This window comes from Eucyclogobius newberryi, unplaced genomic scaffold (genome assembly GCF_026437365.1).
Source record: "Eucyclogobius newberryi isolate DKJ021-1_F unplaced genomic scaffold, fEucNew1.0.hap1 SCAF_10, whole genome shotgun sequence".
Taxonomy (NCBI): Eukaryota; Metazoa; Chordata; class Actinopteri; order Gobiiformes; family Gobiidae; genus Eucyclogobius; species Eucyclogobius newberryi.
In genome coordinates, this window is record NW_027315724.1 from 4,770,582 (window position 1) to 4,786,038 (window position 15,457).

The 15,457-nt window shown below is 47.7% G+C and overlaps 1 protein-coding gene across 1 annotated transcript in view; it reads right to left on the reverse strand.

Moving 5' to 3' along the window:
* The window catches only part of cep295 (centrosomal protein 295), an 85,505-nt gene that overhangs the window by 22,581 nt on the left and 47,467 nt on the right, over positions 1 to 15,457 (reverse strand). Inside the window, exons 15-18 of the mRNA XM_072460073.1 lie at positions 12,446 to 12,607; positions 4,565 to 4,662; positions 1,453 to 1,540; positions 1,127 to 1,191 (exon numbers count right to left, since the gene is read on the reverse strand). Of these exons, the coding sequence (XP_072316174.1) occupies positions 1,127 to 1,191; positions 1,453 to 1,540; positions 4,565 to 4,662; positions 12,446 to 12,607 (413 nt within the window). The remainder of the gene's footprint in view (positions 1 to 1,126; positions 1,192 to 1,452; positions 1,541 to 4,564; positions 4,663 to 12,445; positions 12,608 to 15,457) is intronic.

The window sequence follows — 15,457 nt, forward strand, 5'->3', positions numbered from 1 at the left end:
CCTTTAAGGCAGAGCCCCACAGTCCCTCCCCGTCTGAGAAATGGAGTCCCACTGGCCCAAATAAAAATTTTCAGGGCTTCTTTACATCGGAAGAGGGAGATAAATGACGAATCATCAGTTAGCACAGTTCACATTTGTGAAAAAAAATCGCAAACGTCAGCGTGATTGCAACTCTTAGAGCCGAAATTATAGCTGCTTTAGCCGCGGAGCTGAAACCAGGGGGAGTAAGCGGAGCACGCATGGATGAAGCTGAGCAGCGTATTTCAGACAATACGGACGATCTGCAGACAATAAGGGCCAAGATGGAGGCGCTGCAGGCCAAGGTGATGAGGCTGCAGCTGGAGAAGAATAAGATCCTAGATTTGGGGTCCAGATCACGGCTCACAGATCAGGAACGTATCACGAAGGAAATAAGGAGCTATTATATCAAGAAATAAAACGAAGCACCAACAATTATGACACTCTTATTTAAATCTTTATCAAAGCATATAAATTGGAACTTTCAAGAGGAATCATATCTAAAGTATGTAGATGTATCAATGACATGGACAGCCAATCCACTAAATATATTAAAAGTGGCGTGGACTGCCGATTAGTCCTGCCACGTATCAATCATAGAACTCACCTACTGCTCACCTGCAGCCGCGTCGGCTCGTCCCCATGAGAGCAGCACGTTTCCCTGTGTCTAAGCGCATTGATCTATCATAATATAGTTCCCTCAATGTACGGGACAAAATTAGGACGGAGAAAGACAGTTCGAGCTGACTCAGAAGAAGACGGAAATCTACGGGAGACGAGAGATGATGCGCTCCGTCGCACTGATAAACAAACGCACGTGTGTGTTGTATCAGTCCACACGGGGGAGTGGCATGTGCACGGGGGAGTGGCATGAGCACGGGGGAGTGGCATAAGCACGGGGGAGTGGCATGAGCACGGGGGAGTGGCATGAGCACGGGGGAGTGGCATGAGCACGGGGGAGTGGCATGAGTACGGGGGAGTGGCATGAGCGCTTCCACCTGAGTTCTCAAATCGCCGAAAAATCGTCCATAACGTCTATAAAAAACTAATAAAAATAGGGACAACATAAGTTGTAGTTCCAGAAATGCAGTTGAAGCAGGGCACTGACCTGGAGCGACCTTGGTGTTGGTGTTTGGTCTGAGAACTCCCCCTCTCGGCTCGGGGTCTCGTTGTCTAAGAAAAAGAAAGGAAAAGCCAGTCCATTTAAGAACAACTGAACCACTGGTAATATTAGTTCAGTTTATCTAAAGCCTGATGTGCATTGCACTTTTCTTTTCATCTTTATGAATATCACACAAGGTCACATGTTTGTGTTTACTGTCGGTCACATGTTTGTGTTTCTCACTGAGTCCTTCGATTTTCCTTGTGATCAGAAATGTAATGCATTGCACAACTGGCTTAAAGTACAAACATAAATTTGAAAAGTTAGCAGACCAGGTGGAGACTGCAGCTCTGGATCTGTGGTGATGTAGCTTCCGGTGGAGATGGTGCTGGAGAGGGCGGGGCAAATTCTGCTGTCAGGCTGAGGGAAAAAATAATACAGAAATGTTAATACACTGGGGATGTAACAGATTAAATAGTCTATATACCGCTATAATATGTGACCAGCTGGTCACGTTATCATTCTTATTAATCATTACAGTCCTATTTAGTGGAGCGGTTAAGCTGATAAATTGTGCTCTTTTTGAAAAAAGCATGAGACTTTCAGGAGAGGATCATAACACCCCTAAGGTAAATATTTGATGTGGAAGCACTTTGGATCTGACCCGTGACGGAAACAGGATTTTCCAAAATGGCCGCCAGGAAATTAACCATACATAGTTATTAGTCAGATCCAGAGAGCTTCCACATCAAATATTTACCTTAGGGGTGTTATGATCCTGTCCTGAAAGTCTCATTCTTTTTTCAAAAGTGCACAATTCCTTTAAAATATTGAGGTTAATCGCTCCACTAATATTAAAATCAAACATTCGTATTTAAAGACTGGCTTGCCTCACTAGAGTACCATAGTATAGCATTAAACTTGTCTATCTCCATGGAGACAAGTATTAGGTACCAAGGCATAGGAATGTCAGATCTGAGGAGATTCAATAACAAGAATGGAATAAACGCAAGTTAAGATACATTTACGAGGGGCGAAGGCATAATGCACGGCGAGTTCAGCACGTGCACGGTCTGTTCCTGCGTGTAGCGACCTATAGATGACCCCCGAGTGTTACCACGGTGAAAGGGGAATGCCGGACATAAAGTTGTTACCATGGTACCACCCTCTACCATTGGTGAAATGTATGATGTCCCTGCAGACACAGCAGAGGCTTCACACTTTTAAAGTCGGAATAAACTTTTCCATTAAATCACTGCTTTTGGTAGAGCCATTTTCTAACCCAAGACAAACGCTAAAACTCAGCTAAAAAGCTGTTTAACAAAACAATCATCTGATCTGATTGTAGACTTTGTCCACAAGATGACTTACTGTGTATAATGTTAATGTTGTTCTGCATAATCATTTAATTGTTTTATGAGTTTTTACCTGTGTTGCTTAGTTAATGTTCTAATTAGCCCTTTAAGAACAGCTGCATGGAGGAATTCCAGATCCAGATCCCATCTCTGTCAGCTGACTCACAATCTCATGTCTGATTGGTTGAACATTGGTGCCGAAATCCAGGCGTAGTAGTTGAAAGACACTTCGCAACCAAACCAGTTCCAGCCAGGTCTTCAAGGAGGACAGATCCCAGCCCCGGGAGATGAGAAAAACAGTAACTCCTAGTTTAAGCTATGCTAGCTAAGCTAAGAGACATTCCAGAGACACCAAACAACTTTACGTTCTCCCGATAAGTAATTCTGTGCCTGTCTTTGGGTGTAATTCTTGCTTTAAACTGCAATATGCAAACTCAAGCAAAATACTTTTCCGCAGATTTTCAGGTCTACAACAAAATTTAGATCCAGGACGCTCTTCAAATCAGCGCCATTTGTGGATCAGTGCAACAGCCTTTTCAATATCTGAGGAACACCTCAGAGCCAAGGAGAACGAGCGGACCTGAGCCAGTGTTTTGAACCGAGCAGCACATGTCTTCCCTAACATGACCCTGAGTGAGTCCTGGAGGAGTCAGCTCCTCCATGTCTTCCCTAACATGACCCTGAGTGAGTCCTGGAGGAGTCAGCTCCTCCATGTCTTCCCTAACATGACCCTGAGTGAGTCCTGGAGGAGTCAGCTCCTCCATGTCTTCCCTAACATGACCCTGAGTGAGTCCTGGAGGAGTCAGCTCCTCCATGTCTTCCCTAACATGACCCTGAGTGAGTCCTGGAGGAGTCAGCTCCTCCATGTCTTCCCTAACATGACCCTGAGTGAGTCCTGGAGGAGTCAGCTCCTCCATGTCTTCCCTAACATGACCCTGAGTGAGTCCTGGAGGAGTCAGCTCCTCCATGTCTTCCCTAACATGACCCTGAGTGAGTCCTGGAGGAGTCAGCTCCTCCATGTCTTCCCTAACATGACCCTGAGTGAGTCCTGGAGGAGTCAGCTCCTTCAACGCAGACACAGGCTCATCTTGGCTGAATCACACAGCTCCTGCGTCTTTCTCCATGGCGTATCCGTAGAGGACCATGGGACACCAGCCGTGCTCCGTGCCACAGCCGCCTGCAGACAGGAGGAGGAGCCCGCAGACAGGAGGAGGAGCCCGCAGACAGGAGGAGGAGCCCGCAGACAGGAGGAGGAGCCCGCAGACAGGAGGAGGAGCCCGCAGACAGGAGGAGGAGCCCGCAGACAGGAGGGAGCCCGGCCGTTATATTCACACATTCTCTGCTTCTCTAAGTTGTTTGTCTACGTAGGCACTTTGAGCACAATCACTCTTCTCACGTGCTCACTGTGTGCACTTATGTTTTATGCTCCGATTCTAACCTTTTGTCATCCCTTGGACAAACTCAGTAAAAAACACAGAACACAAAACAACTGTTTGCAATCTGCGCTTCCTCTCAGCTCCTCCTGACGCCCAGATCGTGTTTGGCACAGCCAAAAAGCGATATGTTTTACGCACACGCCATCATCATGCCATGAGCTCCAACACACGCGAGCACCCAAAACCGAAGTACGTCATTTTACAGGTCCAGGACCTGATGTGGGGCACTGCGCCGGAGAAATTATTGTTTGTGATGTCTTAAAGCCCTGCATCATAAAGATCGGCATCTAGTGTGAGTAATGCAGAGTCCAGACAGATGCATTGACTTGTCAGATCGGCTCCACAGCTTAATACAAAGTACAACACTGCAACATTGAGGGGGGAGCCCGTAACATGGTGCTGAAAGTGAAACGCGTATCAGCCTTTATTCTCTTAAAATTATGAGATTATTCTCGTTATTTAATGAGAACAATCTCAATAATTAATGACTTTATTCTCGTAGAGCCCCTCATTTATATTTTTTTGGTGGGCCCTTATACTCAGTTGTAAGAGTTTGATTTTTCTTTTTTTACCTGTGCATGCACTGCTTGTAACACCTGTTGCACATGTGCAGTCTGCTTATCGCATAAGACCATGACACACCCCTGACTTACCTCTGCTGAATGTTGGGATGTGAACGCAGAAGAACCAGAGAAGCCAGACCCACTCTCAAAGTCCAGTAACTGCGCAGAGTCCATGTGGTGCAGACAATCTAACAGAGCAAGCGTTTGGTTAGTAGTTACATTTAAAAAAATTAAAAAAATGTGTCTAATATTTGTGAGGTATATTATAAGGTGCAATGGTGTGGTCCTGCACTGAAGCCGACAGCTCTTACTGCAAAGTCAAGACATCAAATGGCCAAATTACACCCGGATGTTTATCAAAATGAATGGAAATATATTTGCTGCTTGTCCATTCTACTCACATTCACAGGTGCCCACCTGCGAAGCCCTGCATGTGCCCACCTGCGAAGCCCTGCAAGTGCCCACCTGCGAAGCCCTGCAGGTGTCCACCTGCGAAGCGCCCTGCAGGTGCCCACTTGCGAAGCCCTGCAAGTGCCCACCTGCGAAGCCCTGCAAGTGCCCACCTGCGAAGCCCTGCAAGTGTCCACCTGCGAAGCGCCCTGCAGGTGCCCACTTGCGAAGCCCTGCAAGTGCCCACCTGCAAAGCCCTGCAAGTGCCCACCTGCGAAGCGCCCTGCAGGTGCCCACTTGCGAAGCCCTGCAGGTGCCCACCTGCAAAGCCCTGCAGGTGCCCACCTGCGAAGCCATGCAGGTGTTCACTTACAAAGCCCTGCAGGTGCCCACCAGCGAAGTTCACTGTGCAAAACCAGAGACAGACGGTAGGGCTCTGGTTGTGAGCTTGTGGATATGCAGTCTGCAGTTTAGGCTACTCCTTTTTTAGAGCGTGTAGTCAGACCACCGCACTGACTCCGCACGAGTGCGACTCCGCCCACTGTTTGAGTCGTCCATCATGGTGCGTGGACCTGCCCGGGCCATCAAGCTAGATGGGAGAGCGTGGCACATGCAGATCTCCCTTAATCTGTCAGGCGCTCTGAGAGCCACAGCTTGGCTTCATAGTGAATCGATCAAAAATTTGACACATTTAATCAATTCATTGACCATTTAATCAATTCATTACGATTAATACATTAATGACATATATAATTAATTCATGTATTTCATTTAAACCTGGAACCTTGTGATCAGAGCAGTGTTCTAACCACTGGACTGTCTGCAGGCTAAACTACATTCAAATCTCTGTAGTACTCTGCTGAAGTGCTGAACAGAGCTAATGGCACAATATCTCCTTTAATTATGCTAATTTAGTGAGCACAAAGTTTTTCTGACAAACAAAATGTCTCTGTGCACCAAACAAAATACCTCACTTGTAAATGCAGGCAGCTCTTTTTTGATACGCTTTTTTGTGGAAATCTAATCATGGAGTGTGTTCAGCCAAAGGAATTCCTCCGAGCATGGTTCTGTTTATCTCTCACCACTCACGGGACCTCTGGTCTGCTGTCAAACAAGTGAATTTATTATACTCAAAATGCATGTCTTGTATAGGGATGCATACCTAAACCCACGTTCAGGTTCAAGTCCGGATTCGAATCCAGAGGTTTGGGTTCAGGTCCGGACCTAATGAGTCCGGCTGAACTCATGCCATTTTTGAATAATGTTATAACAGCATAACACAAGCTACTTGGCTAAATTAAGTTGAAGACACATGAACAAAGACGACTATCAAACACAAGGCTTAACTGCAGACTGAAATAAACTCAATTTATCTGGTTTATTCACTGTTTATTAACAGAAGTTCCAACTTACAAATCACAAGCTACGAGCTAACACACATTCATGTGTTTTACTCTTTTACTAGAGGAACAACTTCCGAACAAGAGCAAGTTGAGTATTGGTATTGGGGCAGCAGTTTCAGCTGATACTATGTTTGTGAAGTGTATTACTGGTTTGACTGGGCTGTTCCCCACACTTGAAGTTTAATGCCTTTAGATACATTTCCACTCTTTAATTTTGCAGATCCATTGCCATCAAAGTCAGGTAAAAACCTTCAAAAACTAGCATAACAGTCAACTAGAACCACTATAAATCAATCAACTTAGCAGTATCAAAAATAGAATATGAAAATATTTATTAAACACAAGACCATATGTAACAACTGTAGAATACAAATACTATTACAAAATATAAGCTCCAATTAATGAATCCAGCAATTAAAGAATATTACTTTGACTTAGTATTTACTTAGATGTATAAATATGTATATTGCACATTAACCCACTGAAATAAATGCTACATCACAACATAATACAGTTATTTTATTCATATTGTAGCGACGCTAGTCTCTAGTGCGCGTGCGTGTGGTCTCTGGGGCGGAGCTAAGAGCGGCTCAGGAGACGAGGTAGTTTCTGATGTTCCTGTTCCATCACCATGGTTACGGTCAACAGTAACCAACTCTGTTCAAGAAATAAAGTGACAACTTGTGAGCACTAAACCAGCATTACTGACCTGAGCGAGAAGTTACAATATTTACACCCAAACCAAAGCACAACCGGCTCCTTTAACGTCTTAAACTAACTCACGGAGCGGCACAAGCGGCGACGCACGCGGCGGCTTCAAACGCTTCAATTAAGCCAGCGATCTTCCCGAATGTTCGGTCTCTCGCGTCTTTAAACTCATTGCGCCGACTTCAACTTCTGCCGCGGGGAAGACGCGTGCGTCGCTGATGCTCCGGGCGCCATTGACAGCGATGTCAGTGTTTACGTCTTTTCTAGCGCGAATTTCGCGATCAATGGAAGGTTTAGGATGGTTTAGATTCTAGAACGTAAAGGATATAGAACGTGAGTGGCAGATTTTTAATGAGTCCAGAACCGAATCACCGGGGTTTCGGTTTTTTTGGACCTGAACTGAAACGTTTTTACAAGTCCGGATCCGGTCCGTCGTAGTGGTACGCATCCCTAGTCTTGTATAATATGTATAATTCTAATGGCCCGTTCAGACCGGGGTGTCAAATTCGCGCCCGACGCAGAAGTTGGACGGTTGTACATTTGAAGGCAGACGCCTCGCCCAGAAGATGCGCGTCCGAGGCGTCCAGCACACATGCGCAGTGAGAGTTGTGCTGTGTTGCTTTTCTCGTGTTGTAATGGTGGACCGGGTTGAGATAGATTAGATTAGATTAGATTAGATTAGATTAGATTCAACTTTATTGTCATTGCACAGAGTACAGGTACTAAGACAACGAAATGCAGTTAGCATCAACCAGAAGTGCAAAACAGCAGTTAAAAGTGCAGAGTATGTAAAGTGAATCAGTGAATAAATACAGAATGTACAGTAGGGGGCAGTATGGGGTGTGAGCAGTTGTCCACAATCACTGTGTGTGTGTGTGGCAGTCTACAGTCTCTGTATGTGCATGTCTGTGTGTGTGTGTGTGTGGGGGGGGGACATTGAGGTAGAGAGTTCAGCAGGATGACCGCTGCAGGGAGGAAGCTTTTCCTGAACCTGCTGGTCCGGGAACGGAGCACCCTGTAGCGCCTCCCGGAGGGGAGGAGGGCAAACAGTTGGTGGCTGGGGTGAGAGCTGTCTCTGACGATGCTGCGCGCCCTCCGCAGGCACCTCTTGCTCTGGACAGTCTCAATGGAGGGGAGTGAGGAACCTGTGATGCGTTGGGCAGTTTTCACCACCCTCTGGAGTGACTTCCGGTCCGCAGCAGAGCAGCTGCCATACCAAACTGAGACACAGTTGGTAAGGATGCTCTCGATGGTGCAGCGGTAAAAGTTCACCAAGATCAGAGGAGACAGGTGGGCCTTCTTCAACCTCCTCAGGAAGAAGAGACGCTGGTGTGCCTTCTTGACCAGGGTTGAGGTGTTGAGAGACCAAGAGAGATCCTCGGAGATGTGGACACCCAGGAACTTGAAGCTGGTGACACGCTCGACCTCCGTCCCGTCGATAAGGATGGGGGTGTGTGTGCCACTCTTCTTCCTGAAGTCCACGATGAGCTCTTTGGTCTTCTTGGTATTGAGAGCCAGGTTGTTGGCGGCGCACCACATTGCCAGATGCTGAACCTCTTCTCTATACGCCGTCTCATCGTTGTTGCTGATGAGGCCAACCACCGTTGTGTCGTCTGCAAACTTGACAATGGTGTTAGAACCATGTACAGGTGTGCAGTCGTGGGTGAAGAGGGAGTAGAGGAGAGGACTCAGCACACAGCCCTGTGGGACACTGGTGTTCAGGATGAGTGTAGAGGAGGTGTGGTTTTCCAGTTTAACAAACTGGGGTCTGTTGGTTAGGAAGTCCAGAACCCAGTTGCAGAGGGAAGCATCGATACCCAGGTCACTGAGTTTGGTCATCAGTTTGGAGGGGATGATGGTGTTGAATGCTGAGCTAAAGTCAATGAACAGCATTCTCACATGGGTGTTGTTTTTGTCCAGGTGAGCAAGGGCGGAGTGTAGTGCCGTAGAGATGGCATCCTCCGTGCTCCTATTCTGGCGGTAGGCAAATTGGAAGGGGTCCAGTGTGGGTGGTAGGCAGGTTTTGAGGTGAGCCAGGACCAGCCTCTCGAAGCACTTCATGATGGTGGGGGTGAGTGCAACAGGGCGGAAGTCGTTGAGGCTCTCAGCTTTGGAATGTTTTGGCACTGGCACGATGGAGGTGGTTTTGAAGCATGTGGGGACAGCTGCTTGGGCCAGTGACCGGTTGAAAATGTCAGTCAAGACCCCAGCTAGCTGCCCAGCACAGGTCCTGAGCACACGTCCAGGGATGCCATCGGGGCCAGCAGCCTTACGTGCATTGGTCCTACTCAGTGCAGCAGACACGTCGGTGAGGGAGAGTGTGAGGGGTTGGTGTCCTGTCGTGAGCACAGCCTTAATGGCTGGCTCCTGGTTATCCCTCTCAAAGCGAGCATAAAAGCTGTTAAGCTCGTCCAGGAAGGAGGCGTCGTTGGATGTTGGGGTGGTGTTGGTGGGTTTGTAGTCAGTTATGGCCTGGATGCCCTGCCACATGCGTCGGGGATCGGAGTTGTTCTTAAAGTGCTCCTCAATCCTTAGCTTGTGGCTGTGCTTGGCCTCCCTGATGCCCCTCTTCAGGTCAGCCCTGGATGAAGAGTAAGCCTGTGCATCGCCAGATCTGAAGGCGGCGTCACGTGCCTTCAGCAGTAGGCGGACTTCTCTGTTCATCCACGGCTTCTGGTTCGGGAATGTAGTAATCTGTTTGTGAGTGGTGACACTGTTGATGCTGGTGTTGATGAAGTCCAGCACAGAGGAGGCATAAGAGTCAATGTCCGTGTGGGAGTCCAGTGTGGTCTGGGTAGCAAACACACTCCAGTCTGTGTGTTCAAACCGCTGCTGTAGTTCAGAGTCTGCTCCCTCTGGCCACACTTTAACTGTCCTCACTGTGGGTTTCACGCGTTTGATGAGTGGTGAGTACTTGGGGATTAAAAACAAAGAGAGGTGGTCAGACTGTCCGAGGTGGGGGAGGGGGACTGCTTTGTAAGCACCAGCCATGTTGGTGTAAACATGGTCCAAAGTCTTGATTCCTCTTGTGGGACAGGAGACATGTTGATAAAATTTAGGGAGGACAGTCTTCAGGTTGGAGTGGTTGAAGTCACCCGCAACAATAAAGGCTGCCTCCGGATGTGATGTCTGTTGTTTGCTAATGGCAGCATGCAGTTCTTTCATTGCCAGTTTAGCGTTAGCATCGGGTGGGATATAGGCTGCAGTCACAATTGTAGATGTAAACTCCCTGGGCAGATAGAACGGTCTGCACTTAACCATAAGGTATTCTAGGTCAGGTGAGCAATGACTTCCGATGATGGCAGTATCCGTGCACCAAGCTTTGTTCACATGGATACACAGACCCCCGCCTCTGGACTTACCGGAGTCATCAGCTGTTCTGTCCGCCCGGAGCATGTAGCGACCAGCTAGCTCAATGACGCCATCGGGAACGCTGTTGTTGAGCCACGTTTCCGTGAGAATCATGATATTGCAGTCTGTAATCCATTTGTGTGTGGTGATCCACAGTCGTAGCTCATCCATTTTGTTCGCCAGAGACCGTACATTAGCGAGGAAAATGCTGGGTAGGGAAAGCCGGTGAGGTGTTAGCTTCAGCTTAGCCCTTAGCCCAGCTCTCTTACCCCGTCTTTGTTTACGGTCTCGACGCCGCCTGCGAGCACTTCCGGTCGGCGGAGCCGGGTTGATTGTCCCGGTGGTCCTAGCGATCTCTGGGAAAAGTTGTAGTCAATCGATAAAGTAGTCCACATTTTGTGATCCGATGTCCAAAAGTTCCTGGCGGCTGTAGAAAGTGTTTGCAGGACAGTTCTGAGTGAGCATGCTTGAAACAAGTAGGCAGATAACTACTATTTCACTAAATCTGTAGAGACGCTGAGCCGCGCGTTGTGCACGCGCCGCCACACATGGAGAGATAGTCCAAAAGCGGAGGCGATGGGCTCCTGGGCTTGTCTGGGACCCGCAGATACTTTAGACAAGCCTTGAAATAATTATTTTTACGTCCCTGTCAACATGACAGGTATCGATCATTTGGTACCTGTCATGGCTAATTCTGAATCGGTCACAAGGAAAGGAAAACAGAATAACATAATTAATGAAAAATGAACTTTTATTAACATGTCTATCATTTACAGGCTGAGAAATAGATTTTCAAAGTTAGGGGCCAGGGGGCCCCCTACCTAAAAAAGTTAGGGGCCCCCCAGCAATTTCAGGGGCCCACAAGCGCGCGCGGCATCGTGGCGTCATAAGAACAAGATAAATGCGTTGGTTATTAGCATGTAAAACAATTTAAAGTACTTTTGTCTGTTATTTGATATGAAGAGCACAAACACTGAATTCCTATAAACCAGAGATCATGATCTTTAATACTGTTTAATTTAATATAATAATGTTTCTTAGATACAAAATAAATACTGTTTACAGCATTTTACACAAGGAAATCTTGTGGAATATATGAAATCACAGCCTACAAAATAAACTACTAACATATATACATTGCCCCGATGCTAACAGCTCCAAAGGGGGCGGGGCCCTTGGGGCCCTTGGATACTTCCACATTGACATTGTCCCTAATGTGCAAAATTACAGCTTTTGTTGCAAACAACTTTAAAAAGACTGAATTGCGAACTGAGGAGATTGACGCCCGCCAACCTCGATATCACTTGTGGCGCAAAATTAGAGCGGGCATTTCCGAGTACAACCGAACGCAACCGAACGCAGCGGCAGATGCCCGCTTTCATTGACATTAGATCACGGACACTGCTCGGCCAATGAGAAGCGAGAAGACTGCGAAGTGGCATGTGTGTCAAAACGAAACTTAAGCGATGGAAATGCCCGCGCACATGCGCTCCGCTGCTTCCTCCGCTGTATAACTACAGCAATAATCGTGGTCTGTAATATAGCGCGCCCGAGTTTGTGCAGAGGAATCGCTTTGGGCATGTTCACCGCGCTGTTTTTGCCTATTAAAAATATATATTACGGCGAAAAATTTGCGTCGGTCATTGTGTCCGGAGCCTGTATTTTGGAGTCGGTCAAAACTGATTTTTGCGCCGGTCATTGACCATGTCCGGCCCGTTATTTCGAGGCTTGTTAGAGCTGAGCAGAGTTTAGTCAATATCATTATTTGCTCCGAGAGCTGCGTCTAAAGGATTTTTTTTTAAATCGATGCGGGTTTGTTTTGAGTCTTCCGGGTCGTGCGTAGCGCGTCACTGGAGCCTCTGATTGGCTGCTGCGCCGCGTCTGCAGCAGAAAACTTCAACTTTGTTCAACTTTTCTGCATTGGACGCTTTGGACGCTCAAACGACCCCGGCACGCCGCCTGACGCCAAGACGCGTGTTTACATAGACTTTGAATGTAAACTGGACGCTTTTGATGCCTTGGTGTGAACACACTATAAGATTTTACACAGTGCAGCTTTAAAGGATTTGGCCCGTATTTGTCACAAACGAGACTTGTAAAACAGTTTTCCTTCTCCTACCTGTCAGTAAGCTCAAACTGGCCGGCGTGTTTTCTTCCTGAATCACACTGAGCTGGTGCAGTGTTCTGTCTGTAAAGCCCAGCCTGGCTCCGGACACAGGGGGCTTTGGAGCTGAAGGCACAGACACCCCAGAGGGACAATCAAACGACCCACTCTTAGAGCCTGAAGAGAGACAGAAGAGGCTCAAGTTTAAACCACAACTTTTTTGAGTGCAATTTTTTTGTGTGCGCACTTTCACAAACTTGCTTCGTGCGGCCTTACGGAAGTAATTAGCCTCTAATGAAGGCAAAATGACATGAACAAAATCATAACATATAAAGTCCAACATTTAAGTCTCATTTAGTCCAAAGTTCCTCAAATTTGTCCATTTGTCTAATGTCTGTCACTATGTCAGTCCAGTCCTTAATCTCTTTGTGATTGCCCTTTCTCCTGCTGCGTTTTGAGGAGTTTTGAGCCCCAAATACATAGTTTTAAAGTTAAAAGCAATGTCAATGTCAAAAACAGTCTGCAGTGCATTGTTGATTTCAGTCTAATATTTTTGAGCAACAGGACGGTCCCTAAACATGTGATAGTGGTTTGCCTCCTGGTGCCACAGTTTCTCAAACAGTTGCATTTCCTTGTGAATAATGGCCACTTTGACCTGGTGATATGAAAAAACGTGACGCATTTTTCCAGGAAGAACTCCCCCCAAATATGTGATTTTGTGGTCCTCCACTGAGATCTACACACTCTTTCACACTCTTCGTTCGCCAACACAAAGTTACCGTCTCCCATTTGTTTTGAATATATTTAATAGAATAGCTGTCCAGATTAGCAACGCATTGATACAATTTAGATATTATTCCCCTTGATGGATTGGATTTATAAGCCTTGATATAAATGTCAGAGGGTTATAATAGTCATTACTGTGTTTAATTTCTTGATAATAGATACTTATTTGTAAATACTTATAAAAGTCCTGTTTCTCCAAGCCAAAAGATTTTTTCAACATATCAAAGCTTTTCATGTGATTCTCTTTTACATCTGGTGAAAAACCTTCAGACCTTTTGTAATCCAGAGCTTGAATCTCAGGTCAGTTCTATTTGGTAAAAAACTTGGTCATAAGACCAGTTTAAGATTTTAACGTCTTTGTTTAGTTTGTAGGTTTTGATCAGCTCCTTCCATGTTGTAAGTACAGATTTTACCCAGGGATTCTTAACTACCTTCAAATGCCTCAACTGTTTGTCATCTGCTAGTAAGGCCTGGACAGCAACCCCTGGCACAACATTACTCTCAAAATGTTCCATTTGGTTCCATATTCTGGATTACACTAGTAGAGCTGATTTGATGTGTCTTTCTTTGCCATACAAATCTTGAGATTGTTTTATTCCACTCAACAAACAAGCGGTCGGGGATGGAAATCGGAAGTCTGGAAGAAAAATATTTGTTTTTATACGGTAGTTTCAATCCAGACATTTGACCAATATCATGAAAGAAATGCATCACATTAGGTATGGACATTTCTGGTTTGGTTAAATATATCATAAGACATTATCTATATAGCAGAAAATGTTATGCTCTGTCCCATCAATTGAGACACCATACATTGTTTCCGTCTCTCCTTGAACCGACACCTTAACGTGGTGGAGGGGTTTGAGTGCCCGAATGATCCCGGGAGCTATGTTGTCGGGGGCTTCATGCTCCTGGTAGGGTCTCCCAAGGCAAACAGGTCCTAGGTGACGGGTCAGACAAAGATCGGTTCAGAAGCCCCCTATGATGACAACACAAACAAGGCAGTTTACGTCGCCCGGATCGGCGTCACCGGGGCCCCATCCTGGAGCCAGGCCTGGGATGGGTGCTCCATGGCGAGCGCCTGGTGGCCGGGTCTTACCCCACAGGGCCCGGCCGGGCACAGCCCGAAAGAGCGACGTGGGGCCGCCCTCCCGTGGGCCCACCACCCGCAGGAGGATCCATAAGGGGCCAGTGCAGAGAGATCTGGGCAGCAGTCGACGGCAGGGGCCTCGGCGACCAGATCTCCAGACACAAAGACTAACTCTGGGGACATGGAATGTCACCTCGCTGGGGGGGAAAGAGCCTGAGCTTGTGCGGGAGGTTGAGCGATACCGACTAGATATAGTCGGCCTCACCTCCACGCACAGTTTGGGCTCTGGAACCCATCTCCTCGAGAGGGGCTGGACGCTCCACTTCTCTGGTGTTGCCCGGGGGGAGAGGCGGCGGGCTGGTGTGGGCTTGCCGCTCAGCTCAGCCGCCACGTGTTGGAGTTTACCCCAGTGAACGAGAGGGTCGCGTCCCTCCGCCTTCAGGTGGGGGACAGGTCTCTCACTGTTGTGGCGGCCTACGGGCCGAACAGCAGTGCAGAGTACTCGGCCTTCTTGGAGTCCTTGGGAGGGGTACTGGACAGTGCACCGACCGGGGACTCCGTTGTTCTACTGGGGGACTTCAACGCCCACGTGGGCAATGACAGTGACACCTGGAGAGGGGTGATCGGGAAGAACGGCTTCCCCGATCTGAACCCGAGCGGTGTTCAGTTATTGGACTTCTGTGCTAGCCACGGATTGTCCATAACGAACACCATGTTCAAGCACAAGGGTGTCCATCAGTGCACATGGCACCAGGACACCCTAGGCTGCAGGTCAATGATCGACTTTGTTGTCGTGTCATCTGACCTCCGGCCGCGTGTCTTGGACACTCGGGTGAAGAGAGGGGCAGAGTTGTCAACCGATCACCACCTGGTGGTGAGTTGGATCCGCTGGCGGAGGAGGAAGCCGGACAGACTTGGCAGACCCAAGCGCATTGTGAGGGTCTGTTGGGAACGTCTATTGGAGCCCTCTGTCAGTAGGGTATTCAACTCGCACCTCCGGGCGAGCTTCTCCCATGTCCCGGGGGAGGCTGGGGACATTGAGTCCGAGTGGACCATGTTCTCCGCCTCCATTGTTGATGCGGCTGCTCGGAGCTGTGGTCGCAAGGTCTCCGGTGCCTGTCGTGGCGGCAACCCCCGAACCCGGTGGTGGA